This window comes from Magnolia sinica, chromosome 15 (assembly GCF_029962835.1).
Source record: "Magnolia sinica isolate HGM2019 chromosome 15, MsV1, whole genome shotgun sequence".
NCBI lineage: Eukaryota > Viridiplantae > Streptophyta > Magnoliopsida > Magnoliales > Magnoliaceae > Magnolia > Magnolia sinica.
The window spans coordinates 4,292,380-4,310,406 of record NC_080587.1 but is presented as its reverse complement, the minus strand read 5'-3'; the positions used below and the strand labels follow the sequence as shown (position 1 = coordinate 4,310,406).

The 18,027-nt window shown below is 39.9% G+C and overlaps 1 protein-coding gene across 2 annotated transcripts in view; it reads right to left on the bottom strand.

Moving 5' to 3' along the window:
* The window catches only part of LOC131227707 (protein DETOXIFICATION 21-like), a 101,559-nt gene that overhangs the window by 58,697 nt on the left and 24,835 nt on the right, over nt 1-18,027 (bottom strand). Inside the window, exon 9 of one of the 2 annotated variants that reach the window (XM_058223508.1) lies at nt 16,765-17,422. The exons of the other annotated variant lie outside the window; for it this stretch is intronic. Within the exon in view, the coding sequence (XP_058079491.1) occupies nt 17,342-17,422 (81 nt within the window). The 3' untranslated portion in view covers nt 16,765-17,341. Of the gene's footprint in view, nt 1-16,764; nt 17,423-18,027 lie in introns of those variants that run through there. 2 annotated transcript variants of the gene reach the window in all.

Genomic DNA, 18,027 nt, shown 5'->3' with positions numbered 1-18,027 from the left:
AAATTGGATGGATCCAATTATGCTCTTTGGTCCCAAGTGGTTGAGATGTATATCGCAGCCAAAGATAAATTGGGATATATCAATGGTGACTTTTTTCAGCCGTCTCCAAAGGATTCCACGTTCAGGCGGTGACGAACCGACAATGCAATAGTCAAAGGATGGTTAATCAACTCTATGGAAGCCTCTCTTATCAGCACTTTCATTCGATATCCAACCGCCAAACAAGTGTGGGATGCTATTGCCACCACATTTTTTGACGAAAGTGATACCTCCCAAGTCTACGAACTCCGGCGGCGTGTAAGCAGATTGAAGCAAGCTGGTGGTTCACTGAAAAAGTTCTACAATGAACTGCAGGGACTTTGACGAGAAATCGATTTTCATCGCCCAAATCCCATGGAATGCCCGATTGATGTGCAACACTATAACTCCATCCTTCAAGAAGATAGGGTGTATGTTTTCTTGGATGGCCTTGATGATCGCCTGGACCATATCCGCAGTGGAGTATTACAGATGCAACCTTTCCCTACGGTAGAGCAAGCATATGCCCATGTCCGTTGCGAAGCCGTCCGACAGGCTGTGATGACAGCAACTGGCGGCACGGATGACACACCTGGAGCAGTCTTGGCTTCCAAAAGCGTCAAGACTGTCTCAAGTTCTGCCTCTAATGGTGGATCTTTGTCTCTAACCAGCATCAGGTCAAATGTTAGTCTACATCAGAAGCAGAAGACCAATACCGAGGCGGCCAAATGCTCTCATTGTGGGAACACTAAGCACACCCGTGACACATGCTTTAAATTAAATGGATATCTAGATTGGTGGCATGATCTTCAAGCCAAGAAGAGGCGTGATGGAGCCACTAATGATGTCATTACTGGTAAGGTTGCAGTAGTGGCAGCAAAACCACACTTGTCTCTAATTCCGACCGAATTCTCCACCTCCAATACAGGTATGGCTCTACTTGGGTTTAAAAGCAATGATGATTGCAACACATGGATTCTTGATTCTGGAGCAACTGACCATATGACATTTGATGCACGGAATTTCTGTCAACATACTCCTCCTCGGCGGGCTAGTATTGCCAATGCCAATGGGGTTATCTCTGCGGTAAAAGGGGCTGGCACTGTAATGTTATCACCAGCTTTATCATTATCTAATACCCTACTTGTGCCTTCCCTTTCTCACAAGCTAATATCTGTGAGTCAAATTACAAAAGAACTCAATTGCACCGTACTGATTTACCCAACATTTTATCTTATTCAGGATATTCTCTCGAAGGAGATCATTGGGCGTGGTACTAAGAGGGGGGCTCTATTATATGGATGATTTCAGCATGGGCCGAGTACATCATGTTGGTCCGTCGTCTGATAGCAAGGCGAAGCAGATTTGGCTTTGGCACCGTCGGTTAGGCCATCCTTCGTTTGGTTATTTGCAGCATTTGTTTCCTGATTTATTTTCAGAGTTGTCTATTTCGGATTTTAAATGTGAGACTTGCATTTTGTCAAAAGTCATCGAGTACCTTATCCTTTACGTATGAATAAAAGTGAAGTTCCATTTGCTTTAGTTCACTTTAATGTGTGGGGACCTTCCCCGAAGCCTACTTTATCTGGTTTCCGCTGGTTTGTGATTTTCGTTGATGACTGCACTCGAATGACTTGGCTATATTTATTACATCATAAGGACGACATTTTTACTATGTTTCGATCTTTTCATGATATGATTCAAACTCAGTTCTCCGCTAAGCTTCAGATTCTTAGGTCTGAAAATGGTGGTGAGTATTTAAATCATCAGTTCCATGAGTATTTCAATCATCATGGACTGATTCATGAGACATCGTGCTCTCAGACACCTCAGCAGAATGGTATTGTCGAGCGAAAAAATCGTCACATTCTTGAAACGGCTCGAGCATTTCTACTTGGGGCGCACATTCAGTGCTCCTACTGGTCTGATGCAGTGGCTACTGTGATGCACTAATCAATCGAATGCCCTCCAAAGTAGTCGAGTTTAAGACCACACTGCAAACTCTGTCCACCTATGTCACCATACCCAGGACATTGATGCTTCCACCTCGCATCTTTGGGTGTGTTGCCTTTGTTCACCTCCATAAAAATCAACGCATGAAGCTTAACCCGTGTGCTCGTCGTTGCCTCTTCTTGGGATATGCTGTCCATCAGAAAGGTTATCGCTATTACAACCCGACTACGCGACGCACCTATGTGACTATGGATGTTTCTTTTCTTGAGAACGACACTTTCTTCTCCCCTGCATCCTATTCTTCTCTTCAGGGGGAGACACGAGATGAAGAGCTAATTAGCTAAAGTTTGACTGGTTTGGTGGCATCAAGAATACAGAAACAGTTGTACCAGTAAACAACCCGTCTCCTGATATATCTCCTGACGCTGCACATATATCTCCTGAAGCTGCAATAGTACCCCCCCACTCTTCAGTGCTTAACGACCCGTCTCCTGAGAATATCACCAAGGTAAGTTCTCCTACCACACCTCCTGTCTCAAATAATGAGGTTAATCGTGGTTATGAGCTACCTTGCAGGCATAATCGTGGTATTCCACCGAATAGATACTCACCTGAGATCAAGGCACCGAAATCAAAATATCTCATTGCCAATTATGTCTCTACAGAGAGACTTTCTGAACCACTTAAGAACTTTGCGAAGGATCTATCTTCGCACTATATTCCTGCAAGTGTTGACGAGGCATTAAAGGACACAAGATGGGTTCAAGCAATGAAGGAAGAAATGGAGGCACTAATGAAGAACGAGACATGCATGGATCCTTGTTCCTTTACCTGAAGGACAGAAGACAGTAGGGTGCAAATGGGTATTCTCTATAAAGTACAAAGTTGATGGAACAATCGAGCGCTATAAAGCACAACTAGTAGCAAAAGGCTATACTCAGACATATAGGGTAGATTATCAGGAGACATTCTCACCAGTGGCCAAGTTAAATACTATTAGAGTTCTGTTATCTCTTGCAGCAAACCTGGACTGGCCGTTGCATCAATTCGACGTGAAGAATGCCTTCCTCCATGGAGATCTTGAGGAGGAGATCTACATGAATGTTCCCCCAGGATATAAGGCGACCTCTGGTCAAGTTGTGTGTAAACTACGACGAACACTTTACGTTTTGAAACAATCTCCTCGAGCCTGGTTTGGACGGCTTAGCTTAGCTATGAGGAAGTATGGTTTTCGACAGAGTAATTTAGACCATACTCTCTTCCTGAAACATCAAGGAAGCAAGATAACAGCTTTAATAGTGTACGTAGATGACATGATTATTACGGGAGATGATCAGGAAGAAATCTCGAAACTTTAAGAACAATTGGTAGCCGAGTTCGAAATGAAAAATTTGGGAGGGCTCAAGTATTTTCTGGGGATTGAGGTCGCTAGATCCAAGCAAGGTATATTTCTTTCTCAGCGAAAATATACCCTCGACTTATTATCAGAAGTTGGATTACTAGAATGTAAACCTGCAGATACACCAATAGTCCATAATCATAAACTGGGAGAATACCCCAACCAAGTGCCAACAGATAAAGGAAGGTACCAAAAATTAGTTGGGAAGCTCATTTATCTCTCACATACACGACCTGATATTGCTTATGCAGTGAGTGTAGTGAGCCAGTTTATGCATTGTCCGAGTGAAGATCATATGAATGCAGTGATCCAAATCCTCAGGTACGTAAAGTCCTCCCCTAGAAGAGGACTTATGTTCTCAAAGACCAATCATCTAAGGATTGAAGGCTACACAGATGCTGATTGAGCAGAAAATATTTTCGATAGAAAGTCTACCTCGGGGTATTTTACATTTGTTGGAGGGAACTTGGTGACGTGGAGAAGTAAAAAACAGAAGGTAGTAGCATTATCAAGTGCAGAAGCAGAATTCCGTGGGATGGCTAAGGGTCTTTGCGAACTCCTATAGCTAAGAAGGCTGTTGACAGAAATTGGCTTCACTCCAAACTGTGAGATGGATCTCTTCTGTGACAACAAAGCTGCTATCGATATCTCTCATAATTCTGTCCAACATGATCGAACCAAACATGTGGAGGTAGATCGGCATTTTATCAAAAAGAACCTTGAAGCCAAGATAATCCGATTCCCGTTCGTCAAGTCTGAAAATCAATTGGCAGATATTCTTACCAAAGCCGTGTGTAGCAAGAACTTCTACAACTCAGTTGACAAGTTGGGCATTAGAGATCTATACGCACCAACTTGAGGGGGAGTGTTGGCGTGAGTTGTACTTTAGAGTGATTTTAGGAGTAAATGGTGGCGTGAGTTGTTTGATTGTAATATTAGAAAGATTGTAATTCCCTAATTAGAGGGTGAACTTTAGCATGTCTAGGTGTAATATATGCATGTAGCCTAATATAGGCTATAAGAGACTACTATATGTAGCATTCATCCATGTACAATGAAATATGAAGATATACATAAAATATTCTCTAAAAGTTGTCAATTCCGAGTACTTTCGCATTTCGATGCCTGCTTTAAGGATAGAAAGGATAGTTCTCGGACTACTGAGAAATCGTAGTCCTTTCGTAGTAAGTTCCTGCGCTGGAAACTTAGGTGGGGCCCACCATTATGTTTGTGAGAAATCTACTCCGTCTATCAGTTTTTTGAGCTAATTTTAGGAGTTAAGACCACAGAGGAGGATCCAAGACTCCATACTAAAGGAAAAGGTAGGTAACCATTGAAACCTCCCTTTGGTCGATGTACCATCCATACCGTTCATAACGTTATTCCTGCTGGGATGAACTGAAACCACAAATATTAGCCTAATTCAAAACATCTATGGACCAAGAATATTTCAACTGTGGACATTCAATCCTCTGCCATTTGAGTTTGGATCTGGCTCATTTATGCTAAAATGAGCTCAAAAAACGAATGGACAGGGTGGATTTCTCAGGTGGGCCCCCACTTAACTTTCCAGCGCAGGAACTTCCTGCCAGAGGCTTTGACAGGGAATCCGCTTCCCCTTTAAAGATGATCTCAGCCATTGGAATTGGTGCAGCTTATATATATACTCCGCACATCCAATTCCATCCTGCATTTGGAGAGGATGGGAAAGAATGGGATTAGGTGGGATGGACTTGCATTTGGCCTCACGTAGGAATTCCATGGATTTCCACCACTCATATGAGCTCATATTAATGTATGTGTTTATCCATGCCATCCATCCACATACATCATTTACATGTGGCATTTTAATCATATGTGTACAAGTGAACGACATCCACATACACCGTTTATCCATGCCATCCATCCACATATTGATGTATGTGTTTGTCCATGCCATCCACCCACATGCACTATTTACACGTGACGTTTTGATCATATGTGTACAAGTGAACGACGTCCGTTGTGAATTTGGTCTATTGATTACAATTCTATGGTCTACAGGATATGATTTTGCTTAATCTAGTGTTTTCTCATAGCAAAAATTTTATCCCAAGCATGGGATAGGATGGCTACAATACCATGGTATTTCCAGACATGCAATCATTGAGCAATAATGATGCTTTCCGGTGGAACTGGACTGGCTAGTGTACCACACACCACTGACCTGGCTGATGTGTTGACGTCACTAAGTTTTGGGGGTCCCATCATGAAATATGTGTTATATCCATACTGTCCATCCATTTGGTGAGCTCATTCTAAGGATTGAGCTGGAAATTAAGATAGATCTAAAGATCAAGTGGTCCATATTGCAAGAAGATGTAGGAGATTGAACATCTCCCATTGAAACCCTTTTAAAGATCATAAGTTTCGGATCACTATGATATTTGTTTTTCCTCTTCATCTAAGTTTGTATGATTTTGTGAATGAATTGGATGGAAAATAAACATTATGAAGGATCCTACGAATATTTTAGTGAGGAGAATCATTGTCTCATCACGGTTATGATCCAGTTTTGGGCTCGTGCTTTAAATTGATCTCACCAAATATAATAAATACATCATTGTGGGCTCACATAACTTTGATCTCCTTTAATCCATTTTTAAACTTGGAGTTGGTCACAGGGCACATACCCACACCAGCTAGGATGTTGATTGCATACTGACACCTTCAGTGGCGAGGTGGATAGTTACAGTGCTATGTGAGCCCCATAATGATGTACATATCATATCCACTCTTTTCGCCATGGACCACACTACATGAAAGAGTTGATGATTAAACGCTCACCATTAAAAACTTATTAGGGGCTGTAAAGGATTTGGATTAAGTTGATATTTGCATTTTCTATTCATCGAAGTGTTATTGGCCTAATCAACATGTTGGATTACAAATAAATAATACACTTAGCTTTAAGAAGTTTTTAACGGTCGGCATTCAATAGCTACTCTTTTCCTACAGTGTGATCTTTGTATCTCTGTCATTTTCACGTGCGTGCTGTACAACTCTATGAAAAAAATTAGATGTACGGTTTCTATAAAGCACTTATATATCATGCTGACGGTGTCATAACGCAATCTGCGTCCCACAAGCTAGTAGGTGGTCCGTGGCATGCGTAGATGAAGCAGCGGTGCGGACGTGAGTCCATTGAGGAAGCGGATTGGCTAGTCTACCTATATAGCTGGTCTATTGAAGTTAGCAGTTCTGTGGGTCTAATCATGCGGTATGTGTTATATACAAACCATCTATTCATTAGGCCAGCTGGTTTTAAGACTTGAGATGAAAAGCAACACAAATCTAACTATCAAGTGGACCACACAACAAAAAGCAGTGAGAGATTGAACATCTACCATTAAAACCCTTTTTAGGTTATGAAAATTTTGGATCAATATGAAATTCGTTTTCCCTCTTCATTAAGATTTTTTAACCTTATGAATAGATTAGATAGAAAATAAATATGATTATAGGCCCTATGAATTTTTTAACCATGAAATCATTATCTCCCTGCTATTTGTAGTTTCATCGTTATCTCTGCTGCTATTAGTGGTGTGGTCTAAATGATCTTTGGATGTGATTCATTTTTTTTGTATATGCTCTAAAATGTATATGCTGTAAAATGTAAAAATAGATGAACGGGGTAGATATAATAAATACAGCACTGTGGGCCATGTAACTTTGATCTCCTTTGAACCGTTCGTACAACTTGGAGCTCGAAGAGCGTCAGTGCTCGTCGTCGCAGGACACGTACCCATGGCAGCTATATAGCTGCTGTGTAGTACACCAGCTAATCCGCTTCCGTCCATTAAATGCCGTTTTAAACGACTCGAAGTGTTTACAACGGAACAACCGCCCGAAACCGAAGGCACTGTCGCACGGACGCGGATGGCGTAATGGCAACGTCAGCAGCGAGGTGGCTAATGACAGTGCTGTGTGGGACCATCATCATGTATGTGTCTCATCCCCGCCTTTCATCTATTTTTTTTAACTATTTTATAATATAAGCATAAAAATTATTTTATAATATAAGCTTAAAATTAGACAATCCGAATATTATATGGACCACATTATAGGAAAAAAAAAATTGTGGTAATTGAACTGTTTAAAACCTTCTAGGAAGCATAAAAGTTTTGGATTAAGCTGATATCTGTGCTTTCTCTGTGTTCAGGCATGCGTGACCTAGTCACTAGGTTAGGTGACAAATAAACATTACAGTGAGCTGTGGGAAGTTTTTAATGGTAAGCATTCAATTTCCAATGTTTTCTTGTGGTGTGATACACCTTAAATTTGGATCTCTCTCATTTTTCAGCTAATTCTCTATGGTAATTTGGAAAAATAAGTGGACGGCTGGGATAAAATAAATGTATATCATGCGACCCCACATTGTACTGTCAGTGGCAACCTAGCTGCTGACAATGTCAGTACGCAATCCCACTCCTCACCGCACCACCTCCCGAAAAAGATGGAAGTCTTGTAAAACGCGTTGGCCATGAGTTTTAGCTATTTTGGCAATAGCACTGGTGACATCAGCTAACGTCAGTTAAAGAAATATATATATATATATATATATATATATATATATATATATATATATATATATATATATATATACCAACATTCATGTGCAAATTTCTGATTGCTGTAATTTAATTGGGGCACGTCATCACACGTTACATTTCATGGGATCTAATTGGACCACAATATCACATGTTACATTTAATGTAATAGTACTAATAATGTTTTTGAGGTATGAATCTTCAATGGATCCTACTATGTTGCAAAAAATATTGATTTTAATAAAATATATTTTAATAATAAAAAAAATATATGATATATAAAAAGTTGTTTTGAAAAAATATCATTTTGTGGGTTTTTAGGAATAGTCCCACATGGAAAAGGGTTGAGAAGAAAAAATGGTTTAAATGAAAACAGTGGAGTATTATAATATTCACTCACCTAGTCCAAGGACTATGTACGCACTGGAACACCGGCGCTCGCGCTCGGGCACGAGCTCGGTGCGAGGGCGTAGGCATGTGAGGCAGTGTGGCTGTAGAGGCGCTAGTGGCGCACTTTGCACTTCGCACATCCGCATCGTGTCGCAGAGTCGTGGTGCGACTAAGTGATTAAGGCGGATGACTGGATGAAGGGGAGACTAGAGGACTGAATGAGAGTCCTCCAGAATATATAAAGGCTGAAAAATAGAGCTGTTGCAGCAGATCTGTAACAACTGTGTAGTTAGTGCAGGGTCTAGCTGTAATTGCTGCATTGCTAGCCCAACAGCTAGAAAACGGCTAGCTGCTGTCTCACAACAGTCAGTATGCAGCAGCTTAATGACCCATGCACAACAGTAAGAAAATGGCCATAAAACAGCTAGTTTTCTTCAACAGCTAGAAAACGGTCATGGGATTTAATTCCCTGGACCATAACCCTCAACCATCATAGCCTATAAAATGAGGGTCTGGATGGGTTTCCAAACCATCTCTCAACCCACTCCAGCAGACCCATACGAATTGAGACACAGCTCACTACTTCTCTGTAATACTCCAATGGTTCCAGTAAGAAAGTAAGGGTTAAACCTTTGCTAGAAGAACAGACCAACGGTGTGGTCTAAAACGGTTCATTTGAACCAGTGGCTGAAGAACTGACCAATGTAGTGGTCTAAATCAAAAGAAATTTCTTCTCTTTCTTTCTCTTTTGAGACTTTTTTTATGTTGTAATTCTGTCAGATAGAGTGTATAAGAGTTCCATTTGGTGGGCCTTCGTGTTTGCTGAACGCAGACCCACACCAGGCTCGTCGTATCCTAGAAGCGGTTTGCCTGTAACCTATCAGCGTACTCAATTCACTTGAGTAGGGGCAAATAATGCTTTAAGGGCAGCATTTCAGACGTGCTTCAGCCTGTTCTGATTTCAGATTATTTTGTAATTTTTTGGTTTCCACATTATACAGAAATATATTAATCTGTATAATTTCTAACAATCTTAAAGCGTTATTCTGTAATGGAAGCCGAGAGTGTTTCATCCATCAAGTTGATGAATCAGGACTTGATACGTCTTGATCGGTTCGATGGAATCAATTTTACAAGATAGCAAGACAAGCTGAAATTTCTCCTGACAGCGCTGAAGATTTATTACATATTAGATCCAAATCTGCAAGCGCTACCTGAAGCATCTGACAAAGACACACCTGAACAAGTGGCTGCCCGCACCAAACGAGCCGAAGATGAACTCTTGTGTCGAGGATACATTCTGAACGCTTTCTCCGACCGCCTATACGATCTGTACCAATAGACGTCATCAGGAAAGGATATCTGAGCCGCTCTGGAATTCAAATACAGGGCTGAAGAAGAAGGTATCAATAAGTTTCTCATTGCCAAGTATTTTGACTTCAACATAGTAGATAATGAACCACTACTGCCTCAAATCCAAGAACTGTAGTTAATAGTAAACAAAATCAAAGCGATAAAAATCGATCTTCTTGAATCATTCCAAGTCGGGGCTATAATCGTAAATTGTCACCGATGTGGAAAGACTATAAAAAGAAGTTGCTGCATAAAACTGAGGGCTACACACTGGAACAAATCCAGAAACACTTCAGAATTGAGGAAGAATCTTGCAACCGCGACAGAAAAAATGATAACGGAAATACCTCGTCCAAGGTACATGCGGTAGAGAATACTAACAACAAACATCCCGAGAAGGACGATTCCCTGAAACCCAATAAAGGGAAATTCAAGAAAAACACCCAAAAGAATAACGGAAAGTTCAAAGGCTCATGTCATATCTGTGGGAAAACTGGGCATTATACTCGAGTATGTCGATATTGCAAATCTAAAAAAGAGGCAAGTGTAGTAAAAGAATGCGATATCGTAGCTATGATCATTGAGGTGAATACCATCTAAGGCAAAGTTCCAGGGTGCTGGTATGATACTGCCGCTACTGTACATGTGTGCTACGACAAATTAGCCTTCAAAACCTATGAGGAATTGACCGATAATCAAGAGGTCCAAATGGGTAATGAAGTCCGATCGAAGATCGTCGGCAAAGGAACTGTCGAACTGATATTCACCTCTGAAAAGAAAGTGATTCTGACTAATGTACTGCACGTCTCAGACATAAGGCGAAACTTAGTTTCTGGAGATCTTCTAGGAAAACCAAGCATACGGGTGGTGTATGAGTCAGGTAAACTGATTCTATCTAAGAATAAAAATTTTGTCGGAAAGGGATATGCTTGTAATGAGATGGTTAAGTTTTCTCTAAATGAAAGTAGCACTTCTGCGTATATGGTTGAATCTGCTGGACTGTGGCATGATAGGTTAGCCCATATAGGATATAGTACTTTGAAGTTCATGGCTAAGAATGGTTTAATCTCATACATAGATAATGAAACCGATAAATGTGAAGTGTGCATAAGATCCAAAATGACGAAGAAACCTTTTTCAAGTGTTGAAAGATCGTCTCAAGTATTGGATCTTGTGCACAGTAATATCTGTAAGTTAAACGGCATTCCTACTCGTGGAGGTAAACGGTAATTCATAACCTTTATAGATGATTGCTCTAGATATGTGTATATTTATCTGTTAAAGAGCAAAGATGAAGTATTAAATATGTTTAAAATATATAAAACAGAAGTAGAAAATCAACTAAATAAGAAGATAAAAGTTTTTCGTAGCAAGAGAGGAGGAGAATACTTCTCCAATGAATTCGATAACTTCTGTGAAGAACATGGACTGATACATCAATGTACATCGCCATACACACCTCAACAAAACGGAATAGCTGAAAGAAAAAATAGATCATTAGTAGAAATGGTCAACTCAATGCTGATAAGAGCAAAGTTGCCACTAAGTCTATGGGGAGAGACACTGCTTGCAGCATGCCATATATAAACAGAATTTCGTCTAAAAAATATAAAATATCTTCATATGAAATATGGAGAGGTAGAAAACATAACCTAGGATATCTAAAAGTGTAGGGGTATCTTGTGTATTACAAAACTCCTGATCCAAAAAGAACTAAGTTAAGACCAAGAGTTATTAAGTGCGCCTTCGTAGGGTATGCATAAAATAGTAAAGCTTATAGACTTCTAGACATAGAGTCTAACACAATAATAGAATCAAGAGATATTGAGTTCTTTGAGAACTCACTATCCTTGGAGTCAAAGGATAATGAAATCCAAACTCCTAATAGAGAATCATATAGCACAGATCCACAGATAGTGGAAGCTCCTATTGAACCTCGTACGAGTCAAAGGACAAGAATAGAGAAGAGTCTAAGAGATGACTACATAAACTCACAATGCGTCATTTTTCATCTTGTAGAAGGAGATAGAGAAAATGTTATAAGAAAAATACCTATAGTAATGACTATAAAAGATGATCCTAAAACATATAAAGAGGTTGTATCCTCTAGAAACTCAGTTTTGTGGAAAGAAGCTATAAATGATGAAATGGAATCCACACTATCAAACCAAATATGGGAACTAGTAAATTTACCTCCAGGTTCTAGACCCATAGGTTGTAAGTGGGTATTTAGGAAGAAATATCACACTGATGGGACTATCCAAACGTTTAAAGCTCGACTAGTTGCTAAGGATTTTAGACAAATAGAAGTGATAGATTACTTTGACACATACTCTCTTGTAGCTATGATAACATCCATTAGGATATTATTTATACTAGCTTCTATACATCATCTTCACATCCACCAGATGGATGTAAAGACCGCTTTCCTGAATGGTGACCTCAATGAGGAGGTATACATGGAACAACCTTAAGGTTTCGTTCTACCAAGAAATGAAAATAAAGTATGTAGATTAATCAAATCTTTGTATGGATTAAAACAAGCACCAAAACAGTGGCATGAGAAGTTTGATTCCAAAATACTATCTCATGGTTTCATGCATAATGTAGTTGACAAATGCATATATTCTAAAGTATATGGTAGTTATATCGTTATATTTGTTTGTGTGTTGATGACATGTTAATAATAAGTAATGAAATAGAAGGTATGACTGAAACAAAGAGGTTTCTGTCTTCCGTATTTAAAATGAAGGATATTGGACAAGTTGATACCATCCTTGGTATCAAAGTTAAAAAATATTGTGGGGGTTATGCTTTATGTCAATCTTATTATATTGAGAAGATACTAAACAAGTTTAACCATCTAAATATAAAAGAAACAAAGACCCCATTTGATCCAAGTATCAAGCTAAAAGAAAATACTAGAAGAACAGTTGCACAATTAGAATATGCGAGTGCGATAGGGAGTCTTATGTATGCTATGCAATGCATTAGACCTGATATCACATATGCTGTGAGTAAACTTAGTAAGTTTACTAGTAACCCCAGTACTAAACACTGGAATGCAATCAGTAAAGTCCGGTTACTTAAAAGCAACCAAAGACTTAGAACTATTTTATTTAAAGTTTCCTACCGTATTGGAAGGATATACCGATACGAGCTAGATATCGAGTGCAAGGGACAACAAGTCTACTATAGGGTAGGTATTCACCCTATGAGGAGCAGTTGTATCTTGAGGATCCAAGAAACAGACTTGCATAACGCATTCGACTATGGAGTCTGAATTTATAGTCTTGGCTGCAACAGGCAAAGAGGCTGAGTGGATAAGGGATCTTCTATTAAAAATTTCTTTCTGTATAAAGCCTATATCGGTTGTGTCACTACATTGTGATAGTGAAGCCACATTAGCTAGAGCCTATAGCAGCACTTATAATGGTAAGTCTAGACATATTAGTCTTCGACATGATTATGTCAGATAATTGATTCGAGATAGAATCATTGCTATTTCTTATGTGAAATCAAGCAATAAGCTAACAGATCCTTTCACTAAACCTCTACCGAGAGAAACAGTAAATGCTACATTTAGAGGGATGGGGTTGAAACTCTTTAACCAAAGTTCCACCAGTGATGGTAACCCAACCTAAAGTCAGAAAATTTCTAATTTTGGGTTTAATGGGTAAGAACAAGTCACTGATATATGAAAAGTTTTCAGCACTAAATTATATAACCTCATCCATAATAGATAAGTGTTGAGCGTTACGAAAGAGGGTTGAGTCTTAGAACTCTTAATGAAATCCAGTCTATAAGGACAAGTGTCTTATAGTAACGGAGACACTGAAAGGATTTTACCTATATGAACATAGAGATAGTGCCGTCTCTCATGAGAATTAAGAGTTTTCTCTCTGGATCGTTTACGAATTAAGACAAACACATGGCCATTAATTGTGCTGAGCAAGATTGTGGGAACTCTAACAAACACATAATGAATATATGTGTGGTTTCTCCGACTCTATTCTCTAGGAATAACTAGTTTAACGATACGGCAACTAGTCATTTCGACAGAGTTTTGAGATACTTACACTAAGGAAAGATTAAAATCGAAAGATATCTTTCTTTATGCATATAAGCTAATTATTCTGGCAGAATTGTTTAACCGAAAAAATATATGTTATAAAAAATCAAGTGGGGGATTGTTGCAAAAAATATTGATTTTAATAAAATATATTTTAATAATAAAAAATAATATATGATATATAAAAAGTGGTTTTGAAAAAAATACCGTTTTGTGGGTTTTTAGGAATAGTCCCACATGAGAAAGGGAAGAGAAGAAAAAATGGTTTAAATAAAAATAGTGGAGTATTATAATATTTACTCACCTAGTCCAAGGACTATGGACCTTGCGTGTTCATACGCACTGGAACACCTGCGCTCGTGCTCGGGCACGGGCTCGGGCTCGGGCTCGGATTCGGACTCGGTCTCGGGCACGGGCTCGGTGGGAGGGTGTGGGCATGTGAGGCAGTGTGGCTGTAGAGGCGCTAGTGGCGCACTTTGCACGTCCGCATCGTGTCGTAGAGGGTCACTCCTTCGCGACCTTTAGCGAACTGGAGCGAGACGTGTGCGAGTCACGGTGCGACTAAGTGACTAAGCTGGATGACTGGATGAAGGGGAGACTAGAGGACTGAATAAGAGTCCTCCAGAATATATAGAAGGCTGAAAAATAAAGCTATTGCAGTAGATCTGTAATAGCTGTGCAGTTAGTGCAGGGTCCAGCTGTAACTACTGCATGGCTAGCCCAACAGTTAGAAAGCAGCTAGCTGCTATCTCACAACAGTCAGCATGCAGCAGCTTAATGGGCCATGCATAATCGTAAGAAAACGGCCATAAAACGACTAGTTTTCTACAACAGCTAGAAAACGGTCAGGGGATTTAATTCCCTGGACGATAACCCCCAGCCATCATAGCTTATAAAATGAGGGTCTGGATGGGTTTTCAAACCATCTCTCAACCCACTCCAGCAGACCCATACGAATTGAGACATAGCTCACTACTTCTCTCTAATATTTCAGTGGTTCCAGCAAGACAGCAAGGGTTGAACCTTTGCTAGAAGAACAGACCAACAGTGTGGTCTAAAACGGTTCATCTAAACCAGTGGCTGAAGAACTGACCAGTGCAGTGGTCTAAATCAAAGGAAATTTCTTCTCTTTCTTTCTCTTTTGAGACTTTTTATATATTGTAATTCTGTTAGACAGAGTGTATAAGAGTTCCATTTAGTGGGCCTTCGTATTTGCTGAACGCAGACCCACACCAGGCTCGTCGTATCTTAGAAGCGGTTTGCCTATAACCTATCAGCATACTCAATTTACTTAAGTAGGGGCAAATAACACTTTAAGGACAGCGTTTCAGACGTGCTTCAGCCTGTCCTGATTTCAGATTATTTTGCAATTTTTTGGTTTCCACATTATACAGAGATATATTAATTTGTATAATTTCCAACATACCATGATATATGTATTAGATGTACACTGTCCATCCATTTGTCCTGATCATTTTAGGACATTAGCCAAAAAATGAGGAAACAAGATTAAGTTACTATCATTGAAATATATGGTAAATGTTACTATAGGTCGACCTCATGGGGCCCCACCTTGATGTGTGTCAAACTGTAGATCCTTCTGAGCTATCTGAGCTGTATATCCAGCTGAGTTTTGGCCTGCATATTCCGTCCAACCGGCCGCCTTAACCTTTGTTGGCGTTTCTACGTGGATAGTGGCCCATTTTGGTTGGATGGTCTGGATTACATACATGTGTGCAAGAATAGTGGATGGATCCCTTGCTTTGGAATGAATGTGGGCCCCACACATCATACCCGTGTATGAGACCCTTGTCTCGCATCATACTCATCTGACTCTGGTGCATGGCCATTCGTTAACAGTTTAATCTGTCCATCGTTTATCTAAAATCAAGCGGTTATAATTGCTTGATAAGCCTGAACTTTTACGTGATCACATCCAAGGTGAGGCTGGCCCAATGAACGGCTGCAATCTCAGCGTCCCTGATGCTTTGAATGCAAGCTAGAGAGGATTCAGGGTCAAGGTGAGTTATATACTATTTGTTTCCCCTAACTTGGGAATAATCACATGCGTACAAGCTGCGTGGGGTCCACCATGTAGCTATGTGATCTAAGGACTCGGTGGGGCTCACCATGATGTATTTGTTTTATCCACGCTCCATCCCTTTTACCAGCTCATTTTAGGGCATGACTTCAAAATTGGTATATCCAAAGCTCAAGTGGACCACACCAAAGGAAGCAGTGGGGATTGAATGCCTACTTCTGAAAACTCCTTGGGCCCACCGATTTTTTGGGTCAATCTGATATTAGTGTTTTCCCTTCATACAGGTCTGTTGGACCATATGAACAGGTTAGGATGACAAATAAACATATGCGACGGCCCTGGGAAGATTTCGAGAGTCCACGTTTTTATCCCCACTGTTTCCTTTGGTGTGGTTTACTTGATCTTTCGATCTGCATCAAATTTAGGGTCATGTCCTAAAATAAGCTAGAAAATCGGATGGTCGGCATGGATAAAAGACCCACATAATGGTGGCCCTATAGAGTCCTTACACCAACTAGCGGTGTGGGGTTCAACACGCAATCCGCGTCCCACAACAAATAGCAAACTTCCCTATCACACACGAATCGTTCCAGGTTCATGCCGTTGATATATGATGACAACATAATGGATGGGCCATGCCCCCAAAATCTCCAAAATTAGAAGATGCTGGCCACATAAAATTTGGCCTTTTTCCTTCATTGAATGTGGATTGTTGATTTTCTATCATCTTATCCATATATTTGCATACCAATAAAGAAAAGTTTAGAGTTGTCTGATTGAAGAGATTCTTTGATCATGGTCCATCCACAATGGGACCCACAAGCTCAACGATCTGGATCACCAAACCACGGCCTCAAATGTACAAATTCCATGCACAAGCTCCATTGGGGTCCACATGTAGAAATGGTCCAATGATCAGAACAATCCATCCATTCAGTACCCTTCTAAGTGAATTGAAGGGTAGTGATTCTCATTCCAAATAGAATTCCCACATGATTTTAGACAATGTTTGTCTGAAAAATCTCCTTACGTGAACTTCTCATTGTAAAGTCTACTATGCATTGTTTAGCTAAAGGTTGCATGGAAGAATTTTCACCTTGCATTGAATCCATTCCATCTCAAATTACCAACTAACAGACTGGAAACCATTCCTGAATTTCAAACGATGGTTTTTTTATTTGGCTTCTCCCAACACCGGAGATGAAAATATCTTCCCTACTCAATTAGGCTTGAGAGTTCTCTCATGTTCATGACTGTTCTGCACGAATTCAAGGGTGATTTGGTTGTCTTACTAATGAGGCTGCATTTGGATGCAACATTGAATTGGATTGAGTTCAATAGAGAGGAAAAGTGACCAATAAATTACAATATGGATTGAAATCCAACTTTAGATTGATGTAATTGCAATTGGGTGACAGTTTTTCAATTGGTCATTGCTTCTTCATATTAACCCCCAATTGATTGCAATTCAATTCAATATTGCATCCAAACGTGACACGCATAGAATCGCCTTTGGATACTCTACATTAGGCGGTTGGTGGGCTGCTGTCTGTTTCCTTGGATGAGGGCACGAAATACTTATTTACACGTGTGAGAGCCATAGCTACCTGCAATGGAATTCATATAAACAACACTCAATTTACTTGAACTTCAAAAAAAAAAAAAACCCAAAACAAAACAAAACCAAAAAGTAGTTGTTTGGATGCCTGGAAACTTTTTCAGTCTAGACAACTTACACCTGAAAGTCTCTTTCAGGCAAGGGCATTCAATAACAATAACTGCTGGCCATTGGACGTTGCTGTGGGCCCCAAAAAGCTTTGGGTTACATGGACACTGTATAATAGGGGTTACACTAAACTCCCGTCTATATCCCTTTTTCTTCGATGGATTCTCTCCATCACTAGAAGAGAGAGAGAGAGAGAGAGAGAGAGAGAGAGAGAGAGAGAGATGGGCCTTATTCAACTCTCCTTTATATCCAATAATTTGAAAACATGAGGCTTTGGAGTGCCTAATTAGTGAAATCTCTTTTTCAAATGGAGCTTTTACCTAACTCATAGATGAAATTTCCCAACCAAACACTACCTATGACTAAGTTACCTATAAGTCCTTTACAACTAATGCAACTTACAGGCATCCAAACGACTTCTCAGTAACACTGTAAGCAAGTGTAAAATTTCCTATACATGTCATCAAAAGTTTGTTCACAGGGCAG